Here is a 20,448-nt window from a genome sequence, read left to right on the forward strand (position 1 = left end):
GACAAGTTTAAACAAGACAGTCTGGCTGCAGACAGACCCCTCTCAGTTTAAATGTTTAAAATCCTGCTCACGTTGCAACTTCAGATAAAAACATCCTCTACTTTGGGAAATGCCTTTCTTTTCAATTGTATATTTAGAATAGATCTAAATAAAATTATGCTGTGTTAATGTCTACATATAAAGCTATCATCAATTAACTATAGAAACAAATACTACAAGTGTAAATAAATAATATGTATAGTGTAGTATTACCTATTCAGCATATCATATTCACATTACACCTAAAGTCAGCAATTACATCCATTTTATTCAAGTTTTGATTGCATTCAAATGTTTACAGGCAGAAAAGTTTCCTATGTGCTCCATCCAAAAGTAGTACATAAAAGACTTTATTATAGATACCACAAACAATTGTAATTTTCCAGATTTATCCATAGCTTTTTGGGGTACTGTTATCTGTTAGAAAGCATTAAATAAACTAGACAGTCTTCCTAGATAAATCTAGTTCTAGCACTGTGTTTTACATACTTTTGCCTAAATATACTGCACAAAATTACCGTTTGATACCCCAGTTTAATTCTGGAAACACATCTTAATGAAATGGATTAAAGCAGAAAAATCAACACACTATTTTCGTCATGAATGCACGGATGGGACAAAATAGTTCTGTTTTGCATATTTTTTGCGAGTATTGATTATTCTAGACAAGCTGCTTTTGTATCACTACTTGATACAACAGATGGGCATCAGAATTTAAAGGATTCAGAGCACGAGAGTCAGACAGGGCTGTTCGATAGGATCAACTTAAACGGGGACTGACAGTCGGCGGAGTATTTTGAGAGCAAAATATATATCGTTTTGTTATACACAAGTGAACCTTACATTCCTAAGAACAGAACATGCATCCGCGTACGTGTCCTTACATCCTACTCGGCCACTTCTTACATATTTCAGAGTTTCTGTCTTGCAAAACACACAGCTGGATACGTGACTTGACCGGAGACAACAAAGATTACACAAGCGTCAAGATCATACCCACCTGGTTCTGACAGCTAGCTAGCCTATATGAAATACTGAAAAATACCCTGACTTAGGTATATAAATCTATGTATATATATTAAAATGGTTTCAGTGATGTTAAAAAGCAAATTTTAGAGCATTTTTAACTTGATTAAGGCTTTAAATCAATCACATGTACAGTATGTACAATGCTTAACAGATTTATTAGACCATCACCCAAATTTACTGATTTACAATAAAACTGAAAAAATAGTAAAGCACATTAATATTTCTTGATTAATATGTCAAATTATAGTTATTTACTTGCATTCCTGAACAGAAAAATGAGTTTTAGTGGTTGAATGTTATGCTTGATTCATTTCTGACTTCTCAGAGAAGCCCAGTGAGCCGGCTCAAATTTGCGTATAAAAAGGTGAATTCAGTTTGAAATTCCTCATTCCTGTTCAAAATGGTAAAATGTCGAGAGCTCAGTGAAAATTAAAGAGTCTGCATTAAAGCACTTCATGATGCAGCTGTGGCATAAACCTTACTTTGGGTGGTGGTCTAATAAATTTGTTAAGCACTGTAGGCTATCTAATTTGTATAAAGACTATGCTTATACATTTCTAACGTAGTCAACTTCTTTTTTTGAAGTACTGCCTTAGACATACCAAAAAATATTGCAAGCCCTCTGTAAAGGATGTGATTTATCTTAAAAAATAAAAGTATGGACCAGTAAATTGTAGTTCCTGTGTGATGGTATTTTTTTACATTACACACAACCAAACCAAAGCCTGCATTTTTAACAGGGGTGGAAAGTAAGTAATTCCATTAGCTCAAATTACTGAATAGATTCTTTGTGCACTTGTACTTTTTTAGTAGTTTTTGAAATCATTAATTTTACTTTTACTGAAGTATTTCAGGGGAAAGTATTTTGCTTAGCTACATGTTTAAAAGCATCAAGTACCAAGTAAAAAAAAAACTAACACTTAAAGCTAAAACAAGGAGGTCCAAGTTTTCTGTCAAAGGCAGGAAACTGGCCAGTAGATTGGGTTTGATTACACTCAGTGGCTAGAGATAAAGAGATGGCTAAAGAGATATTGATTCCACATTTCATCCCAAAACAGCTTTTGCATTTTACTTTAGGTTAAGTCACACTTTGTAGTAAACAACCTACTAAGAAATGTATATTCTCTTGTTCTCATGGCACATTTAGGAAAGATCATATTTTACTGTACAGGCCAAAAGTAGCTACCCAGAACTATTCAGTACTTCAGGTAAACTCAGAAGCTCATTATATCCCAACTGAAGTTTTTTTTTCATTGCATAATAGTCCTTTTTCATCTTTTTTTGCCTTTTCAAAAAACACTCATAGTAGAAATGTCTAGAATTGTCAATGTGTCTGTTTACGTAAATGCTTTTAGCAACTACTACTGGCATATCAGGAACTTGAATGGCTGTCCCACTTCAAGATTTCCCCACTTCCTCTTTTAACTTTGCATCATGGGTAAGGAAGCACATGAAATGAAGAGGTAGGGGTGGCAGTTAAAAATGGGACTGAGCCAAAGTTGACACATTATACAGTTGGGGCCACACTGAAATGTATTGAATATGTCTTTAATTAAACAATATGGTTAGAGAGCTCCATTCTCCAGTTTTTGCCCCTGAAGGAAGTATCATATTTTTCTTTTTAACCTCCTCAGGTATCAGAAAAGCAGCCCAGTACTCAATACCTCGAGTTAACATTAAATGAATTATTTTTCACTTTTACTTGCAAAGCTTTACAAACCAGCATTTTTTCTTTCACCTATGTAACTTTTACTCAGAGTAACTGCACTTTTATATGAGTACAATATTCTTATACTCTTTCCACCCCAGGAAAAGTTATACCTCTTGCAAAGCAAGATATTTTGGGGGCAGTTCTATTATGTTATGTTTTTCTTACATGTGTTGATTCTTCAGAAGAAGCCTGACAATAAATGCTGGTTGATTTTCTTTCAGGAATAAGACAAGATGAGGGAATACTGTCTTCATGTCAGTGGCAAAATATGATGCTTTTTTTTAAGTTTAGCTTAAGCTGAGCTAAGCACAAATACTAAGACGATATCTCAAATCAGGATTTAGCATCAGTGATAGCATTAGTGCACTATATTTACAGACCCCTCCCCTTTTTATTTAACAGTCAACAATGAAACTAAAAAGCCAATGCATACATGATTCTGCCATTGAGATGTATTTTGTAAATGTAGTATTATCTTACCTCACTCAGTAGCTATGTATAATGGTGATTGAAATTTGTTATAAATCTAACTTTTTGCCCACGACTGAGTGAATTATATAATGGTGGTGGGGCCCTACAGTGTTGTAAATGTTACAGTGCCTACAAAAAGCATTCAGTCCCTTGGATGTTTTACCTTTTTATTAAGTTTATAAATCAATCATGGTCTAGATAATTTGGCTTTTCAGGGGGAAAAAACAACCCCTAATGTCAAAATGAAAACAGATTTCTACAAAGAAATGTCAATTCAACAAAAATTTGTAATATAAGTAAAATAAGTGACTGCATAAATATCCACCCCATTTAAAATGACTGACCTAATTCAACACAGGTCCAGCCAATTGGTGCTGGTAGTCTCACAATTAGTGAAAAGAGGATCACCTGAGTGCAGTGAATTTATCTCAAGTGATTGTAGTATAAACACTTCTGTGTCTGTAAGGTCCAGTCACTGGTTAATCCTGGCTACCATTACAGAATGAAGACAAAAGAACACTCCAAGCAACTCAGAGAAAAGGTTATTGAAAAGTGTAAATCAGGGGATGGATACAAAAAAATCCAATGCACTGAACTCTCGGAGTTCAGTTAAATCTATCCTGAAGAAATGGAAGGAATATGGCACATGAGTAAATCTGCCTAGATCAGGCCTTCCTCAAAAAATAAGTGACCGTGCAAAAGGACAGAGACCAAAAGGCATGTGGGAGACTCCATGGTCAAGTGGGAGGAAGTTCACTGGTCTGAAGAGACTAAAATGGTGCCTTTCAGCCATCAGACAAGACACTATGTCCGGCAGACACTAAACACCACATCACCACAAACACACCATCTTCATTGCGAAGCATGGTGGTGGCAGCATCATGCTGTGGGCAAATGTCCCTGGAAGGCTTGTGATGGCAGAGGGTAAAATGAATGTGGCAAATTATAGGAAAACCCTGGAGAACAATCTTATTCAGTCTCAAAGAGAACTACGACTGACTGGAGATGACTTGGAGCATACAGCTAAAGCTACCCAGAAATGGTTTCACAAGGTGAATGTTCTGGAGTGGCCAAGTAAAAGCCTAGACCACAATCCAATAGAGAATTTCTGGCTGGACTTGAAGAGTGCTGATCACAGCTGATCCCCATGCAACCTGACAGAGCTTGAGCAGTTTTGCAGTGAAGAATGGAATAAAATCGCAGTGTCCAGATGTGCAAGCCTGACTGAGACCTATCCACACAGACTCAGTGCTGTCATTGCAGGTAAAGGTGCATCTGATAAATACTGACTTGAGGAGGGTTTTTATATGTGTATATATAAATATATATACATGTGTGGGGCTGCAGTGAGACATGCAGTATTTTAACCAAAGTGTGCTGAAAGAGACAACAAAGCATATTACAACCAAAAGATTAATGCACTAGTATAGATGTTAATTAAACACAATCAAAGCATTAAAGCTGAAAACCCTACTGCAAAGTAGTTGTCAAACAGCCAAAAGTAACAAAAATACAAACACTAAAATAAAAAAAGAGGGGAATGATAATTGAAAACAGGTACATATCATTGGACCACTTGAATTCACAAAGAGCAGAAAATTTAGAGTAAAATCATTTGACAGCTCGCACTAATGCTCTTCCTTACATATCAATGGTTTTTTGCCCTTCCCCTTGTCTGGCAGGCAGTCACACCTTAGCTCCCTGGTCCTCCAGCGTTCCTTACCTTCTTGTCGCTTCTTTCAGCCTCGTTGTCTGGCGGTGAACTCTCACCCCAGCTGCTTGGGAAATGTCATACAGGCAGAGGCCCGTGCTGCAGTAGGGGGGCGTAATAGGAGGAAAAAATAACAACATTTTCACTGCTCTCACTGCATCTTTTATTCGCCTCTCCGCCGTGCAAGTGCCACATCCCGCTACAACCAGCAGCAGCAGCAGCCGCCACCGATAACCCCTCGCAGTCTCAATGCTTATTTCGCATAAGGGCTAATATAAAAAAATCTGTGCCAGACATGTGAGTAGCAAACCATCGCTGTCGTACCCGTTGACTGCTATGTACTCACGCTATTGTATCCTCACACCAGTGGGAACAAATGGTCATTGAGCCGTGTCGTTGTGCATTTAGTGTCAGTGTGCTGTTTTATGGTAGCATGCTTGTGCCGGGGAGTCTGTGCACATTGATGGGGCACATGAAGCTTCGCTGTCGGCTTGTTTTGGAGCTCTGCGTCGGCTTGGCTAATTGAGCAAAAAAATGGACTGTGATTTTCTGCTGTAAATAGTCCAGATGGAGGGAAAACCCATTCAATCACTGCTTGTTACGGCAAGTGTTTATCAGACATGCTTTTTATGCCTGCTCGCATTGAATTAAAGAAGCTGTGCTGTGTGAGTGTTGTGAGTCCAGCCTGACATCTCCAGTCAGATGTGGAGGCCCAGGTTAGAGCACACATAATGCGGCGGTGTTGATGTGAAATTTGTCTGTGGGGCTGTTAGAGGTTAACAAGGTGCAGAATTCAGGGGTTTATATCTGTTCAAGATTTTTTAAAATACCTTATTGACGTTTTCTGCCTGGGGCAGCGTTAAATCTGGAGCTTAAATCACATATTGGCCCTTGTTCACTGCTTTTACTTTTCTCTTTGAGTGTAAGATGCACAGCTGGACTGCTAATTATAAGTTTGTGCTTTCTATTTATATAAGGACAGGAAAATCACTGCTGTCTGAGAAAAAAGCTTATTATTTATGTAATGCATTGAAGTATACTACCACATGGGAATGTCTCTTCTTTTATGGAGCAATAATATCAAAATTATTTAAATAAAAAAGCTGCATCTTTTTCACAAGTCAGGTGCATAGGAACCAAATGGACACATCAGAAATTGCTGGCAAACTCCTGCACATAGTCTAAACTGCACATGAAAATGGACACATTTTTTTTACAGGTATTATTGTGATAATTAAAACAATATAGGGCCACAGGGTCTTTTTCTGTTGCTAAATGTACCAATTGTAAAAATTGTTGCTGATACAGATGTTTGACATAACAAGTTAGCTACTGCTTTTTTCATCTTTTTTTTTTTTTTTTTTTTGGTGTAAGACGCCAACTATCTCCTATGTTTGACCATGAAGACGGATCAGTTTGTCATATTGGTCACTTATTCAGACATATTAAAATATTGCGTGATAGATATATTAGATGCCAGCATAGATTTGATTGGACACAACGAATAAGTTTTGGTAACTGATGTCTGTTCATGCCACATCATTTGGCCAAGGGATGATGTTTGTTAACAGTGTCAGTAATGTTAAACTGATGCACTGGTCCACAAGTTTAAATTCTTCTTTTGTGTTACTGGTTTGATTTTGATTCTGCATCCAAAAATGTGCCCACTCTAGATTTTTCCATCGTGTTTGCTTGGCTCTGTCTTTTCTCCTTCAGTTACTGTTTTTTTGCAGAAATCATTGCTCTATTGAAACACCTGACGTTTCAAGCCTTAACATTAAAATAACTTATAAATGTGAGTGGGATTATTTTGTAATGGAACGATTAAAAGAACTTTATTTTTAGGCTGATTAACAATCCCCAGCTCTAGCGATATTTGGTGTACGCAGGTTGGTAACTGGTGCATCTTTACTGTTGTATGATCTTACTTTATTCTATTGCACATGTAGGATATATTTTTAAAATCTATAACAAGAGAAGAAGCTGAAGAAACACTATACTGTAACTGTCACCCTGGTTATTTAAGTGTATATATCTGATTTGAAACTTCTTACTGTCATCCTCTTGTGTGGTCTAGAAGAGAGATGAATCAATGAAGAAAGAGGAGATATTCGATTAATATATTTTGATTGGGGTTTTAAGGTGAGGTCTTGATTTTCTGTGTAAAATGGTGTTATTATGGTTTCAGGGGGGAGAAATTGTCGCTTCTCTTGAAGATGTTGGTCCAGAAAACTAAATGGCTTGTGACAATAATGCCCAGTCGAAGATCCTGGGATTGAGGTGTAAATCCCTTCACACTGATGGCCTGGACTGAGTAAGAAGTTTGTGTGTTCAGTTGTCTGATATTGACAAATGTCTTAATGGGATCAAGTGATGATACTGACTTTAATGACAGGTTTCAGCTGGTCTGCTGAAGCTATGGGGAGCTGTTGGAGCTGTCTGTCCAGAGACCCCATCAGAGACAACCATCTCACCAAATTTAAGGTCAGTGAAAACCAATGAACATTCTGCTACTTTTGTTTTTCTGACAGTGTTCCTCGTGTTTACTTTGAAAACACCACTAAATTATAATGTGCACTTAGCTTTCTTTTCTTCCTGTTACGTTTCTGCTCCCTGCCCAGGTCACCAATGTGGACGATGAGGGAAATGAGCTCGGCTCTGGGATCATGGAGCTCACCCAGACCGAGCTCATTCTTCACACACGTAAGCGGGATGCCATACGGTGGCCGTATCTCTGCCTGCGCCGCTATGGCTATGACTCCAACCTCTTTTCTTTTGAGAGTGGCCGTCGATGTCAGACCGGGCAGGGTAATAATCCTCCATTTCTCTTCTCCAGTAATAACAGATCTGTAAGACTTTTATTCTGTTACTTTTATCTCAAGCCTGCCACACACATAAAGATTCGGCACACATGGTAACATGTAATGACAGATTCAACTGTTTTGTTTATACGGTATCAAGTGAGATCAACACAGCACACCACACACTAACAGAGTCAAAAGAGTCAGCCAGGTTGACAAACTTTTCCAAGACAGTCTGGCTGCAGATTGTTCACCTCTGATGGACGCTCATTGACCATTCATCTGAGACTCCGTATATCTCAGAACAGAAAAACACGCTTAAACTTTTGAAATAAAATTGGATTCAACTTCTGTTTAGGTTAGGGTAAGGGTTACAATACCGAAAGTTATATGTCAAAAACCTGAGCTGTAAAACCTTTTTACAAAAAGATTGATAAAGCCGAGTAAACAGCATGCTTACAGGAAAAACGTACCCTCCATGTAAACATTCTAACGCAGCAAGTGTAGCATACATAGCTCTGTTAGCTGCCTCAGCTACTTATATAACAGAGGTATGTAGCTAAGTTAGCTTTAGCTACATTTGCTAAAGCTCATGTTATTAAAGCAAACTTAGCTATAAAGTAGCTCCGCAGCTTAAGCTAAGCTCACAAAGCAGCTATGTTAGCTATGTAGGTACATTATTTACTTAGCTATGTTTGCTAAATCTTTCACTGCCAAAGCTAACTTAGCCCATTAATACTGGCTTTACTCAGTAACATTGAATACGTAGCTAGCATAAGCTTCAGCTAAAGCTAACAAAGCTAAAGCAAGCCATTGTTGGTGTACCTATTTCTTCTACACTTCTTATCTCTTTCTTTTTTATTTATGAAATGTTGCTTAGTCAGTAGTGCTTGCAATGTGGTTATTTCATGAATGTAACAGCCAGACTGCCGTTGCAAAAGTTAAGTTTATGTCTCTGATAAACAAGCAAAAGTAACTGGAAGTGACTCTGTCTAAGTTGCACAAGTACATTGTTAAAAAAAAGTATGAAAGTATGGCTCAGTTTCAATACACCACTTGCCCTTACCACTGTGTTTTACATAAAGGGGTGAGTTGTCACGACTCTTGTTAGAACAGAGGTGTAGGCTGAAGTGTGTGGGGTACATGTAGCCACACTAAGTGTTATGGGAAACCTTCCAAAATGCCTTGCAAATCATAAGCAAGATGGATGCTTTACCATTTTAAAGAGTGTACAAGTGTAAGTAGTTTCCTCGTTAATAAGGAATGGAAACTGCAGCAACCATCTTATATCTTAGTTTAATGTTGCTTTATTTAGAACAAGCATTTAAAATATCTTTCTACTACTACTGGCATTTCTACTATTTTTACATGTTTATTTTATGCATAAATGGAGCTTACTGTTTGTGTATCAGGACCGGTGAAGTTTAGAAATGGGGCTGAGTCTTTAAGTAACACTTGGAACAACAGGTGTTATGATGCATTGTGGTTGTTTGTGTACAAGTACTGGGTTGGGTTAGATTCATTCATGACCAGTCACTGTCTTTGTTGCCTGAATTTTCACACATAATGGTACAGCTATTGAGAAAGTCTCACGGATGACAAAGAGTTGTGACATATAAAGCCACAGAACTATTGATGTTAATAAAAAGGAAAGCTCTATGAAAGCACACAAAGTGTTAACAGAGAACTACAGAGGGGGTTCCAGTGAAGACTAAAGTCTAGTATTTTATTATATTGTATAATTTTGTATCGCATGTTATAATTTCTGACTGTCTTTCATCCTGAGAGTTCTCACTCTGTGTTGATGAAGTGTAATATCAGAAATAACAGTACAATTAGTAAGCAGTTTTCTTTCCCTCCAGGTTTCCAGGTTGTTTTCCTTTCAGCTGGCAAAAGTCTCAACAAAGTTGATTTTTTTTCTTGTTTGATTAGGAATCTTTGCATTCAAGTGTTCCCGGGCAGAAGAGATTTTCAATCTGCTCCAGGAGCTGATGCAATGTAACAGCATCAACGTGGTGGAGGAGTCCATGATGATGAGTCGCAGCGGTCACACATCAGAAATGGAGATGTCTCGCACACCACAGACTCCCAACAGTGAGTCACAACACCTAAACACTCACACACAGTCACACACACACTCAAGTGCTGCTAATTATGAATTAGGTTGATTGAAGAACTTGTATGCAGACATACAGCAGTAAATGAAGCAGAATCTGTGAGCTATAAATACACACAGGTTAAATTAAGTCTGCTGTATCACAGGTACAGCGGTATTCAAATAAAACCAAAAGTGGAGCAGAGACACCATTTGTAGTCACATATTTCATATCATAGTGACATTTACAGCTGGATTAAAGGTAACTGGTTAATGGCAGCCTCATACAGGTTATGCTGGGGCTAGAGCCATTCCTACAGGACTAATTCAAAAGTCGATCAACAGCAAATTTAACTTCAGTCTGACTAATTCTAAAGCTAAGTAAGGAATCACGAAACAGTCCAAATTTAGCCCACTTTACTTGACCAGGCAAAACATAAGACCACATCTTCAGCAGATAACAATGTCTGACTGGTTTGTCGACTGTGGCTAATATTAGCAGCATTACTTCTGCCAGTCTGTAATGATTAATTTAATCTACTAGTAATTCTGGTGCTGACGATCGAGGATGTTTAATCATTTTGTTGGCTTACTGTTCAAATCCCATAGTGGAGCAAATCATCACATTGAGATAAGAGCCTCACTGATACTGATATCAGTGTTCTATGGAAGACATATTACAGGTTAAGAAGACTGTCAGGATTAATCGCTCTCAATAGAGGTCAACAATTAGTGCCCTATTTTTAAAAAAAATCATGATTAATCTCATGCTTTATTGGTCATTTCATCACTCTTTTGTTTGGCCACCCTTAACAGGATAGAATTGTTCCACACTGTCGTTTTGTGCTTTTGAACTTTTTTTTTCTCTTTCCACTAATTTTTTAACAGTGCAGTGAACACAGATGTTAGACAATTGTCTCTGAACTTTGACAGCTATTTTCACCCACTAGTAAATTAATTTAACTTATTTTATTCATAACCTTACAGAGCCGATAGATTAGCAAGATTCGTATCTGTCTTCATGCAGATCCAGCTCAAATGGACCAATTAGTGACATTTAAAGAGAACAAGGTGATAACTACAATCATGGTTTAGTTGTACTGCATCTGATAAACAATGCCCACCAGTGTAGCGATTATTTAGTTACAATACAGCTACAGATTTGATTAGAACTGGACTGTATTTCTTTATTAGAAGAAGAATAAAGACCCACATTGAGAGCTGAGAAAGGTGTTTTTGTTCCTCTCCTAACTGGCTTAAGCATCAGTTTGTTTCACCAACTTTCTGCACTGATATTCAGCATTGATAGCTGCTACTGTGCCAAGTTCACTCCAGATCTGGGCATGCCTATTACATCACATGCTTTGTAGCTCTGATTGGCCCATAATGAATGAGACTGACAGTACCTTGTCAAATCACCCTCCTAGATTTTTCTCAAAGGTTCTGATCTTCACAGACTTTGTGAGGTTTCCCAAATGGATGTGAAATATATCCCATGCAACAGTCTGTTTGCTCAGCTGTGATGTTCTGCTACGTGTGCTAAAGAAAGGGCTAGGAATACTGTATCAAAGCTGGCTTAGATTATATGTAGATTTTGGCCCAACTGAATTGTTGCAGTCCGTTGTGCCCGTATATGAATGTTAGGACCAACAAACGCTCTTGCGTGTGACATAGCCAGCGACTCATCCAAGAGGTTTCCAATAGACAGCGTGTGCCATAAGTTCCTGTCTTTTCTGCTTTTTAACATTTTTCATTTGTAGCAAGCTGTCCATGATCAATAAAGGAGTGAACATTTCCCCTAAGTATCCAATTACTTACTGAGGTTGAGTCTGTCACCTGTGCATATGTGCAGGTGATCAGACAGAAAGGAAGAGAAAAAGAAGGATGAGCGTTGTGATGTACCTCCTGTTAACAAACAATGAAACTTGACTTTCTCTACAAAATACCTTATATCGATGAACGTAAATCTATACTTCAGAAGTGGATTTAACAACAAAAAGATTCTTTCTCTTAAACCAGGCGTCTAGGATTCTGCTGTTTTTAATAGTAAGTTTTGACATTTTTTCTCGTCATTTCAACTTCTCATCAAAATTATATTTTAACTCTATTCTTGAAATTTTGACTTTATTCTCGACATTTCCACTTTAATCTCGCCATTTTTACTTGTATCTGGAAGTGCCCAGCATTATTTTTTCCTTCACCTGTGGCCCTAATCCTCCTCCATAGATTTATTGTACCTTGATGTTACATCTTCTTCCACAGCATGAGCCCAGGTTGTTCCTCTTTTAAGAAAAATGTTTCTGAAAATAACCAGTGGGTGTCAGTGTCAGTACTATGTTTGACATCTGGCTTGTGCATTGCTGTATTCATTAGATCTGCTGTCGAAACATTGGGTCTGTTTGGTGTGATAATGTTGGTGTTAGTGTTCACTTTTTATTTGGCATCATAGATTGTAATTCACCAGTAGGAAAGTGGAACGTTTTTTGATAGTACTCTGTATGCTTAAACTCAGTGAGATACATTTTCTGGTGTTTATTTAATCTACACATGAACTGTTTTTGTGATCATGATTTCCATTTTCTTTTCTCTTCCATTATTTCCATTGAGAAATAATCCATCACTACTCAGGGTCTAAACAGAGGCTACACAGGTGATATCTGACTCATAAGTCTTGACTTTAGCTATTATATAGGGCAGTGGTTCTCAAGATTTCATCTTTCAAACCATTATTTAAAAAATAATTAAGTGTGAAAATCAATTCCCCATTATTGGGTAAACACAGGGAGGTTGCTGGTTTTTAGAAGATAGTTTTCTGTGTGCACCAGAACCTTTTTTTCCTGCCCATGTCTCCTTAGGGGCTCCACACTAGATTGTTGTCAGTGTTAATTAACTGTGAAATAAATGTGTTTGAAGCTCCAGGGTTCCCCATCCAGGCTTTTCCCAACGGATACCCTGGTTATCCAATCAGAGGGGATTCCTCTCAGCCCTCTCTTGCTGATGATCATGGACACAGCCTCATGGGTTTGGAGGACCAGGTAAGACCCATCAGTGTCTTTTAGAGTTTATTATATTTGTAGCTTTTTGCTCACATTGTTCTGTTTTTGTTTTCCCTAACAGACTCACACTTATGTAAACACTGTTAGTATGGAGGGGGATCTCTCTATGCGTCACTGCGTGCACTCCCTGCCTGAGGTGAGGCCCAGCACTTTCCCAGAGACCACACGGGGATCTATGCCTGTTGGAGGCCAAGGGAATCTGCAGTCCAACCTGCGGCGCTGTCCCCTGGAGGAGCACAATGATCCTCAGGTGTTCATGCAGCCATCCTCACAGGAGGTCAAATTCATGCTGGGACCCACACCAGCCCAGCGCCATCTGCTGGAGAGAGAACGGGAGAGGCACGGGCACAATCCTCACAACCTTCAGCCAGTAGAGGGTGCTACAGGCTCAGAGACGGAGGGGGATGAGCCCTCTATGCACTTGTGCAACTCTCACTCCTATCATCATTTCCACCACCATGCTCACCGACATCCAGGTCTCGAACATCCGGACAGCTGCCAGAGCGGAGAGCTCACCTACGAGAACATCAACGGCCTGAGAAGCGGCAGGAAGCAGCGGCTGAGTCCCAGCAGTGTGTCTCAGTCTGTCGGTTCCAGCAGCAGCAGCAGCACGGGGGACAGTCACTCGCACTCCCTACTGCACCCACATGTCCATGGCCCCTCTTCTCTTCCCCCGCAGGGCTACCCCTGTGAGAGAGGCATGGGTGGAGGTCACCGTCGGACAGCTCTGCTGAACTATGAGAATTTGCCATCATTGCCGCCAGTGTGGGAGTACAGCGCTCTGCAGCGGGATGAGGAGCAGGAGGAGGATGACGATGAGCAGGAGGAGGATGAATATGAGGAGGAGGAGGAAGACTTTGATGAATATGAGTTCTCAGAGGGCCCTGGGACACCAAACGGGTATCACCAGGACAGTCGGGGCATCCACAGAGATGCCTTGCAGAACTATGTCAACACAGAGCAGGTTCAACCGCCTCGGCTCCGACATGCCTGCCCCCCGCATCCTCGGCCGTGTCAGCCTGACAGGGGGGGGCGGATATTTAGCTTTGATTTCCGCAGACGATCGAGGTCAGGGGTTGGAGGCTGTGAGCATGGTCACATGCCTCCATCGCGGCAGCTGAACTATATCCAGGTGGACCTAGACGGAGAACCTCCCTGCCAAGCCCTTGGCGGCGGCGGTGGCGGGGGTGCCCAAAACCAGCCACAGCACCAGCGCCTACCACCAAAAAAATGTGGCCCGCAGGCACCCCGGCGCAGCGAATGCTACGCAGTCATCGACCTAAAGAAGACTGCTGCCATGTCCAACCTGCAGAAAGCTCTGCCCAGGGATGATGGGACTTCCAGAAAAACTCGCCACAACAGCACAGACCTGCCTCTGTAAACAGTGTTCAGACTGAAGAGGAGTGATGAAGACAGATGAAGGCTTATTCTCATCTTAGCACACTGGACCCTTCACTGTCATCCATCCATTCACCTGTTGGGCTGACTGATACAGTACAGGTACCTAATTAGAAACTTATCTGTGCATTGAAAAGGAGACAAGAAATCTGAGGAGAATTTGCCATTTTATTCTGTGTTATTTATTAGATATGTATTGTGGGGCTCTCTTGAGAATTTGGCAGTTTTTACTGCAAATACTGTTTGCTGGATTCATAATATAAAGAATACACACCCACACACACACATATATATATATATATATATATATATATATAAAAGAATAAAATCATATGTATGTATATGATTTTATACTTATCTATGACTAAGAGCAGAGACCTCAGTTTTCAGTGGAAGCAGTCATCACCATACTGTTTGAACTTTTATTCCTCAGCCCATCTTGTTCCTATCCTCTAATTTTTCTACATCCATACAGCTGTTTATTTAAACACTTTGAGAGTGAAAATTGAGACCCTTGTCAGAAGAAGTTCAGCTGTGGTTGGAATGAAGGAGACTAAATGATTGCTCCATAAAACTGGCCGATATTCATACCTCATCACAAGCATCTACATCATGGCTGGTAAAGAGAGCATTATTTGTTATAATATGCCTACAGAGCATTTTGCACACAATCCTATGGAATTGTATTTTACCATAATATAGGAATGGTGTTGTCCAATCCAAGAAATGGGGGAAAAAAAAGAATTAAATAAACTAAATGGGAAATTATTCCAAACTGAATGATGGTAAAAGTAGCACACATAGTTTAAAAAGGAGCTCTTTTCTGTCCACATGCAGCAAATGGAAAAAGTAGCATATCAAGTTGGATTAGTCCTCCTGTGTGTCATTGCAGACTTACAGGAGGTCCGCGCGGTTTACGCTTGTCACTTTGCACTTTTGACCCAGGGTCGGTGAAGCACTCTTTGTTCTCTACTCCCACTCCACTGGAGCCGCAGGGCTCCACTGTGTCCTTTTACCAAAAGCAGGGGGGCAAATATCTCATTCCTAGTCAGCGTTGTAGATAGATTTTTATTTATGTGTTTTTGTTAAAGACATCGACAACCTCAAATAGTGGCATTAAGCTATAACCTCACAGAAAGTGTGCTGAATCTAAGTTATCAGGTGTAAGTGGTCTGTTTTAAAGGGTTAATCAAGTATGCTGCAAGGTCATGCAGTGAAGTATTTGTGAGGCTATCTGTCAACCTAATAAGGTTGATATTTATTTATTTATTTAATTATTTATTTATGCATTCTTTGTTATTAATTATAATGATTTTGTTTTCTGTCTGATGAGCGGTGTTTTTTAAATCCAGTTGGTTGGTTGGTTGGTTGGCATGGAGACCAAAGTTTCACCTCAAAGTATCCATGGTAACTGATGTTTTACTGTTATAACTGTGCTCAATTCTATTTAAAAAAAAAGACTGTATGAGTATTTCAAGTGCCAAAACTTAATTGCAAACTGTATGATGATTAAAATGAAACATGCCAATATGATTTACAGACAACCAAGGGACTGAAAAAAAGGCCTAAAATCAGGAGAAAGAGTTTCAGAAGCAGAAATTCAAACTGCACATTCCTGTTCATCCACAAGACAGCCATTAGAGTGAGATATGAGGGTTAAACCCTGTAATCTGATAAGCGCAGTTAGGGTGGTTCTTTGCTGCTACATGTACATAATAAGAGTAGTCTCTGCAAGCTACACGTGTCAAAATGAAATGTGTGCTTGAACCTCTGAGATGTCAAACTTTACCATATTGTTCATGACTAATAGACGTAGCATTGTTGTTTTCTTTTAAAATTACTTCTGAGAAGTGGAATAATCACACATTTATGCTAACTTTTAATTTAATAAAGATGTATCTATTGTGAGTTGGCTGCCTAGTGGGAGAAATAATGGAAGCACAGGCCCAAAAATGTCATCATCTTTTAGTGTCTTCAGTGTTCATACTAAGCTTCATATTAAGTTGATATTTTCATCTGATAAATGCAGGCAAAAAGGGGTCACTGATTAGTAATGATCTCAAAATACAGATGTGAAGTGTCATTTCTCTACTGTTTACAAAACACACAACTTTTGATTAGGTGGATGTTTTTGGCTTCTGTGTAACACAAGTGTGCTTTTCTCAGATTCTTTTATTTAAACGAGAGCTGTCTGCACAACCAAAGGAATAAAAAAAACAACAACAACAAAAAACCAAGGAGGTTTTAATGAACTAAAATTATTTCCTTCTGCTTGTACATCCAGGAAGTTATGTTAATCATTTTAATCAAATCGAACCCATAAATTTTGTTCATACACTAATTAAGTCTATCTGAATGTCAGAAAACAAAAGAAAGTCCCCAGGGCGGTTTCTCCCAATAAGTCAGGGCTGATAATATTGGCTTTGGAGCCATTTGTTTTGCAACTTACCACACCCTGTGTTTGGTTGATCTAGCTGAATTTATTGACAATCCTCACGTGATAAGATAGCATCAGAGAAGTAAAAGGACTGAAATATGATTGGTCTGCCTCACTCCGTATCAAGTCGTAAGAACAATCACAGTATTGTTTAGTCATTAGTACTTGGATATGACATTTTTAAAAACTGATATATCACAAAAGAAGACTGCCAGGATTTTGCTCCAGCATAGTTATTTGTATGATGATGCAGTTACCAAAAGGTTAAATAAGGTGAGCAGTGTCAAAATAGGTGTGTTCAGCAACAACAAAAACCTATCCCTACACCCTGCACAGCAAGCGTAAGTTTATGTTACAGAACCCTGCAGAAAAGGATTTTACGGTTCAAGTCTGCTGTCTTTGAAGGTCAGATTATTACATATTTTTTGCCTTTTAATGCTTTTATTCAGAGAAGAGGACAGTGGATAGTCATATTCAAGAATGAGAGTGTGGGAGGGGACATGCAGGAAAGGAGCTGCAGGCCAGACTTAAACCTGGGCGGCTCAGACACATGGGGCACAACCCAACTGCGCCCCTCTGATAATTTTAATCTTTAGTTTGTATGGATTTTTGTGATTGTTAATGTTTGATGAACAGGCCCTTATAATTTCAAACTTTTGTGAAAAGCCAGTACTCTTTTACAGCCATATCAATGTAACACCTTCACAGCTCATTCTTGCATGCTGCCGTCAGCTCACAATTTTGAGTTTTTAGCTTTTTCAAATGCTCGAACTGTAGGTGCAAAGCCATTTTTGTTGTGCACCCATTTATAACAACACCCCAAAATTGGAAAACTCTTTTACAAATTGGTTTTATTTTGTCTTGCCATTGGGAATGGCCAACATGTAGCCATAGAACCATATTTAAAATTCTTACTACTGTCCAAATAAAGTCCATATTTTATATAAGTGAATGTCAAAAAAGTTGTTAAATCTCTATTTTTTCGCGTGTCCCTTTTATAAAAGGGTGTTTTCTTATCATGGCTTATATTTACTAATTTGCAAACGAGCAGCTTGTGATCATTTATTTGGTAGCATAAATACCAGTCAGATTCCAGAAACAACGTGACATCTTTGAATAATTTCAATTTTGTAGTGAAAATAAATTACATTTACAAGGATGTAAAATGAGATAAATTTTAAGGAATTAGCAAATATTCAGTTTTTCTTCTTGATGTTGACACAGTTTAATGTGAAACAGTATAAAGAGCCTTTCTCATGTTTCTGATGAAGACCTGCTGACACAGGAACCTCAAATTTCCCCAAATCAAATGTTATTTATTATTTTGTTTATATCATTTTTATAAATGACACTGAAGAGAACCCAGCCATCTTTAAACTGACCTTTTAATTAAGTGATTTATATATTGACACTGTTCAACCACGTTGGATGAACATTTACGTTTTTGCAATAATAGATGAATTAATGTTTAGTTGAAGAGTCAATACTAAACAGTCATTCATAGAGCTAAATATAATCTACCTTCTAGCCTGGTCTTCTGTGAATCGCAAGGCATAATTAAATTTCTGGTGCAATGTTGACTTTTTATCCTACAGTGTTCAAATGAAGCTAGGAAATTTAAAAAAATGTCTAAATTTGTTGATTGTCAGAGACAGTGTTTGATTGAACTCACATTACCAGTGCCATAATGTAGTTTCTTTAAAAAAAAAAACTTCATTGTATTAACCCCTTAATGCCTGTTGTATCATATTTGATACACACTTTTATATGACCTCTATCTAATCAACATGATCCATGAATTACTTAAAAAGATTTTAAATACAATCTGATAAATGATAAACATGCCCTCCTGTGGATTATCAGTTGCCAATATGTCTATGTATCAAATGTTCTACAAAAAAAATATATATGCTAAATTTTATGGCAATTTTGCTTTCTTGGATTTCGGTAGAAGGTTAAACAAACGTCAGTTTCAAAAAAATGTGAATTTTCTGGCCATTATTTGAGTTATCAGGGACCAAAGGGTTAAACCTTTGGAACCAGAGATAATGGATTATATAAAGAGTACCATCTATTTTTTGCAGATTAATCACACAAATCATTTTATCTCCTTTTTTTAAAAAATCACATATAAATCTTTTTTTTTATATATAATGCAGAAGCCTCGACATGACCCAAGCCTGTCAGTAGTGAATTCATAATAATTGCAAACATAATAATGCTCTCTGTTGACAGATTAATAATTGAAGTAAGGGAATATGTTCTGCCCAAACGACTCCTGTGATATTGCTCCACTTGAGTTCAAATGAAGTGCAGCCTGTAACTCATTAATCATTGTGATTGACACCATGTTGATGTTATCTCAAGTGTGTCTTTTTTTCTATACTTCTCAGAGTGTATGCTCCAGGATTAATTCACACGTTGGAGAAATCATTATCGCTGCTCATTGGTATGATCTGTTCTGCTTGTGTAATCCACAGGGCAAGAAGCCACAAGGTGTGATAACTGCTGTTGTCATTTAGTTCCTCAAACGGGATTTATTGTATGCACTGTAGAAACAAAAGGGCTTGCTCTGTGTTTACTGTACAAGCATGAACGCGTACCTTGAAGTCAGTTCTGAAGATATTTCTTACTGTGCCTTTCATATTCATTCCAGAAACAATTTCATTCCTATGCTGTGTTTGAAAAGTGCCAACTCCTGATTGTTTTTACATCAGACTGTATTTAAGAGTTGTCTGTCTAAAATTATATTCTGACATAGTGCAACTGAAGAGATGAAGAGATAAATGCCACTCTCATGTCTGTACTCACAATTTAAGTCCTCTAACAGATGGCTATATTAGCTTAGCATTAACACAAGGATCAATGGGAAACAGCTCACCTGACTAAAAATCTACCAGCAACTTCCAGAATGACAATTATGTCTTGATTGTAAATGTTTTATATGCTGTATTTGCCCTTTGCTTATCTTACATTAAAAAAATGACACCTAAATATGAGGCTGCTGGCAGAAATTTAGCTTAGCTAAAAATAGCAGAAATACAAGAAGAGGGCAAACAGCTAGCCTGACTTAAATGAAACCTACCAGCATGTCTAATCTCATAAATGAAAAAAATCCTATTGCCTCTGTTTATCAATCTAAAACATTTTAATCTATGAAGTGTTAAATTGGCTTTTGGTGATGTGTATTACAAGAAAGTCCTAAAGGGCATTGTCTCTGACCAAATAGTTAGCATGTTGCTAATTCTCATTCATGTATTTTTAAAGCTCCTGTGAGGAGGTTCTATCCTGTCATTAAACTGCATGAAAGTAATACTAGACTGCAGAGTAGGTAACAAATGACCTGAATAACAGCCAGCTGCAAACAGGGATGTAGGCTGTATCACCATGATTAAAGCTTTAGCATAAGAGGTTAATTATGGGCATTGGCAATTATGATAATTTATGTCGATGCTTACAACCAGTAAATAAGATGTAAACATTGGCATCTATCTGTTGTAAATATGGGCCACATGTACAAATAAGTTTGTGAAATTTTATGATATACAATAAAAAGAATGAAAAATAACATTTCCAGAAAAGTATCATAGAAGATTTCTGAAATTTTCTTGAAAAAATATCCCAGATAAAATTCAAACATTTTCTTGAAAAATTCCCCCCAAAAATGAACATTTCTACTGAAAGTTACTGAAATATTACT

At 38.2% G+C, this 20,448-nt stretch overlaps 1 protein-coding gene across 1 annotated transcript; it reads left to right on the forward strand.

Annotated features, from left to right (window-relative positions):
* Window positions 1-5,101: 5,101 nt before the first annotated feature.
* Window positions 5,102-18,547, forward strand: frs3 (fibroblast growth factor receptor substrate 3). The gene is made up of 7 exons (XM_041783732.1): window positions 5,102-5,258; window positions 7,150-7,275; window positions 7,357-7,445; window positions 7,583-7,769; window positions 9,695-9,856; window positions 12,771-12,892; window positions 12,975-18,547. Exons 3-7 carry the CDS (start codon window positions 7,380-7,382, stop codon window positions 14,292-14,294), a joined length of 1,857 nt encoding a protein of 618 aa, XP_041639666.1. The 5' UTR covers window positions 5,102-5,258; window positions 7,150-7,275; window positions 7,357-7,379; the 3' UTR covers window positions 14,295-18,547.
* Window positions 18,548-20,448: the final 1,901 nt, after the last annotated feature.

The sequence above is a fragment of the Cheilinus undulatus genome, linkage group 3, assembly GCF_018320785.1.
Source record: "Cheilinus undulatus linkage group 3, ASM1832078v1, whole genome shotgun sequence".
Lineage (NCBI taxonomy): Eukaryota > Metazoa > Chordata > Actinopteri > Labriformes > Labridae > Cheilinus > Cheilinus undulatus.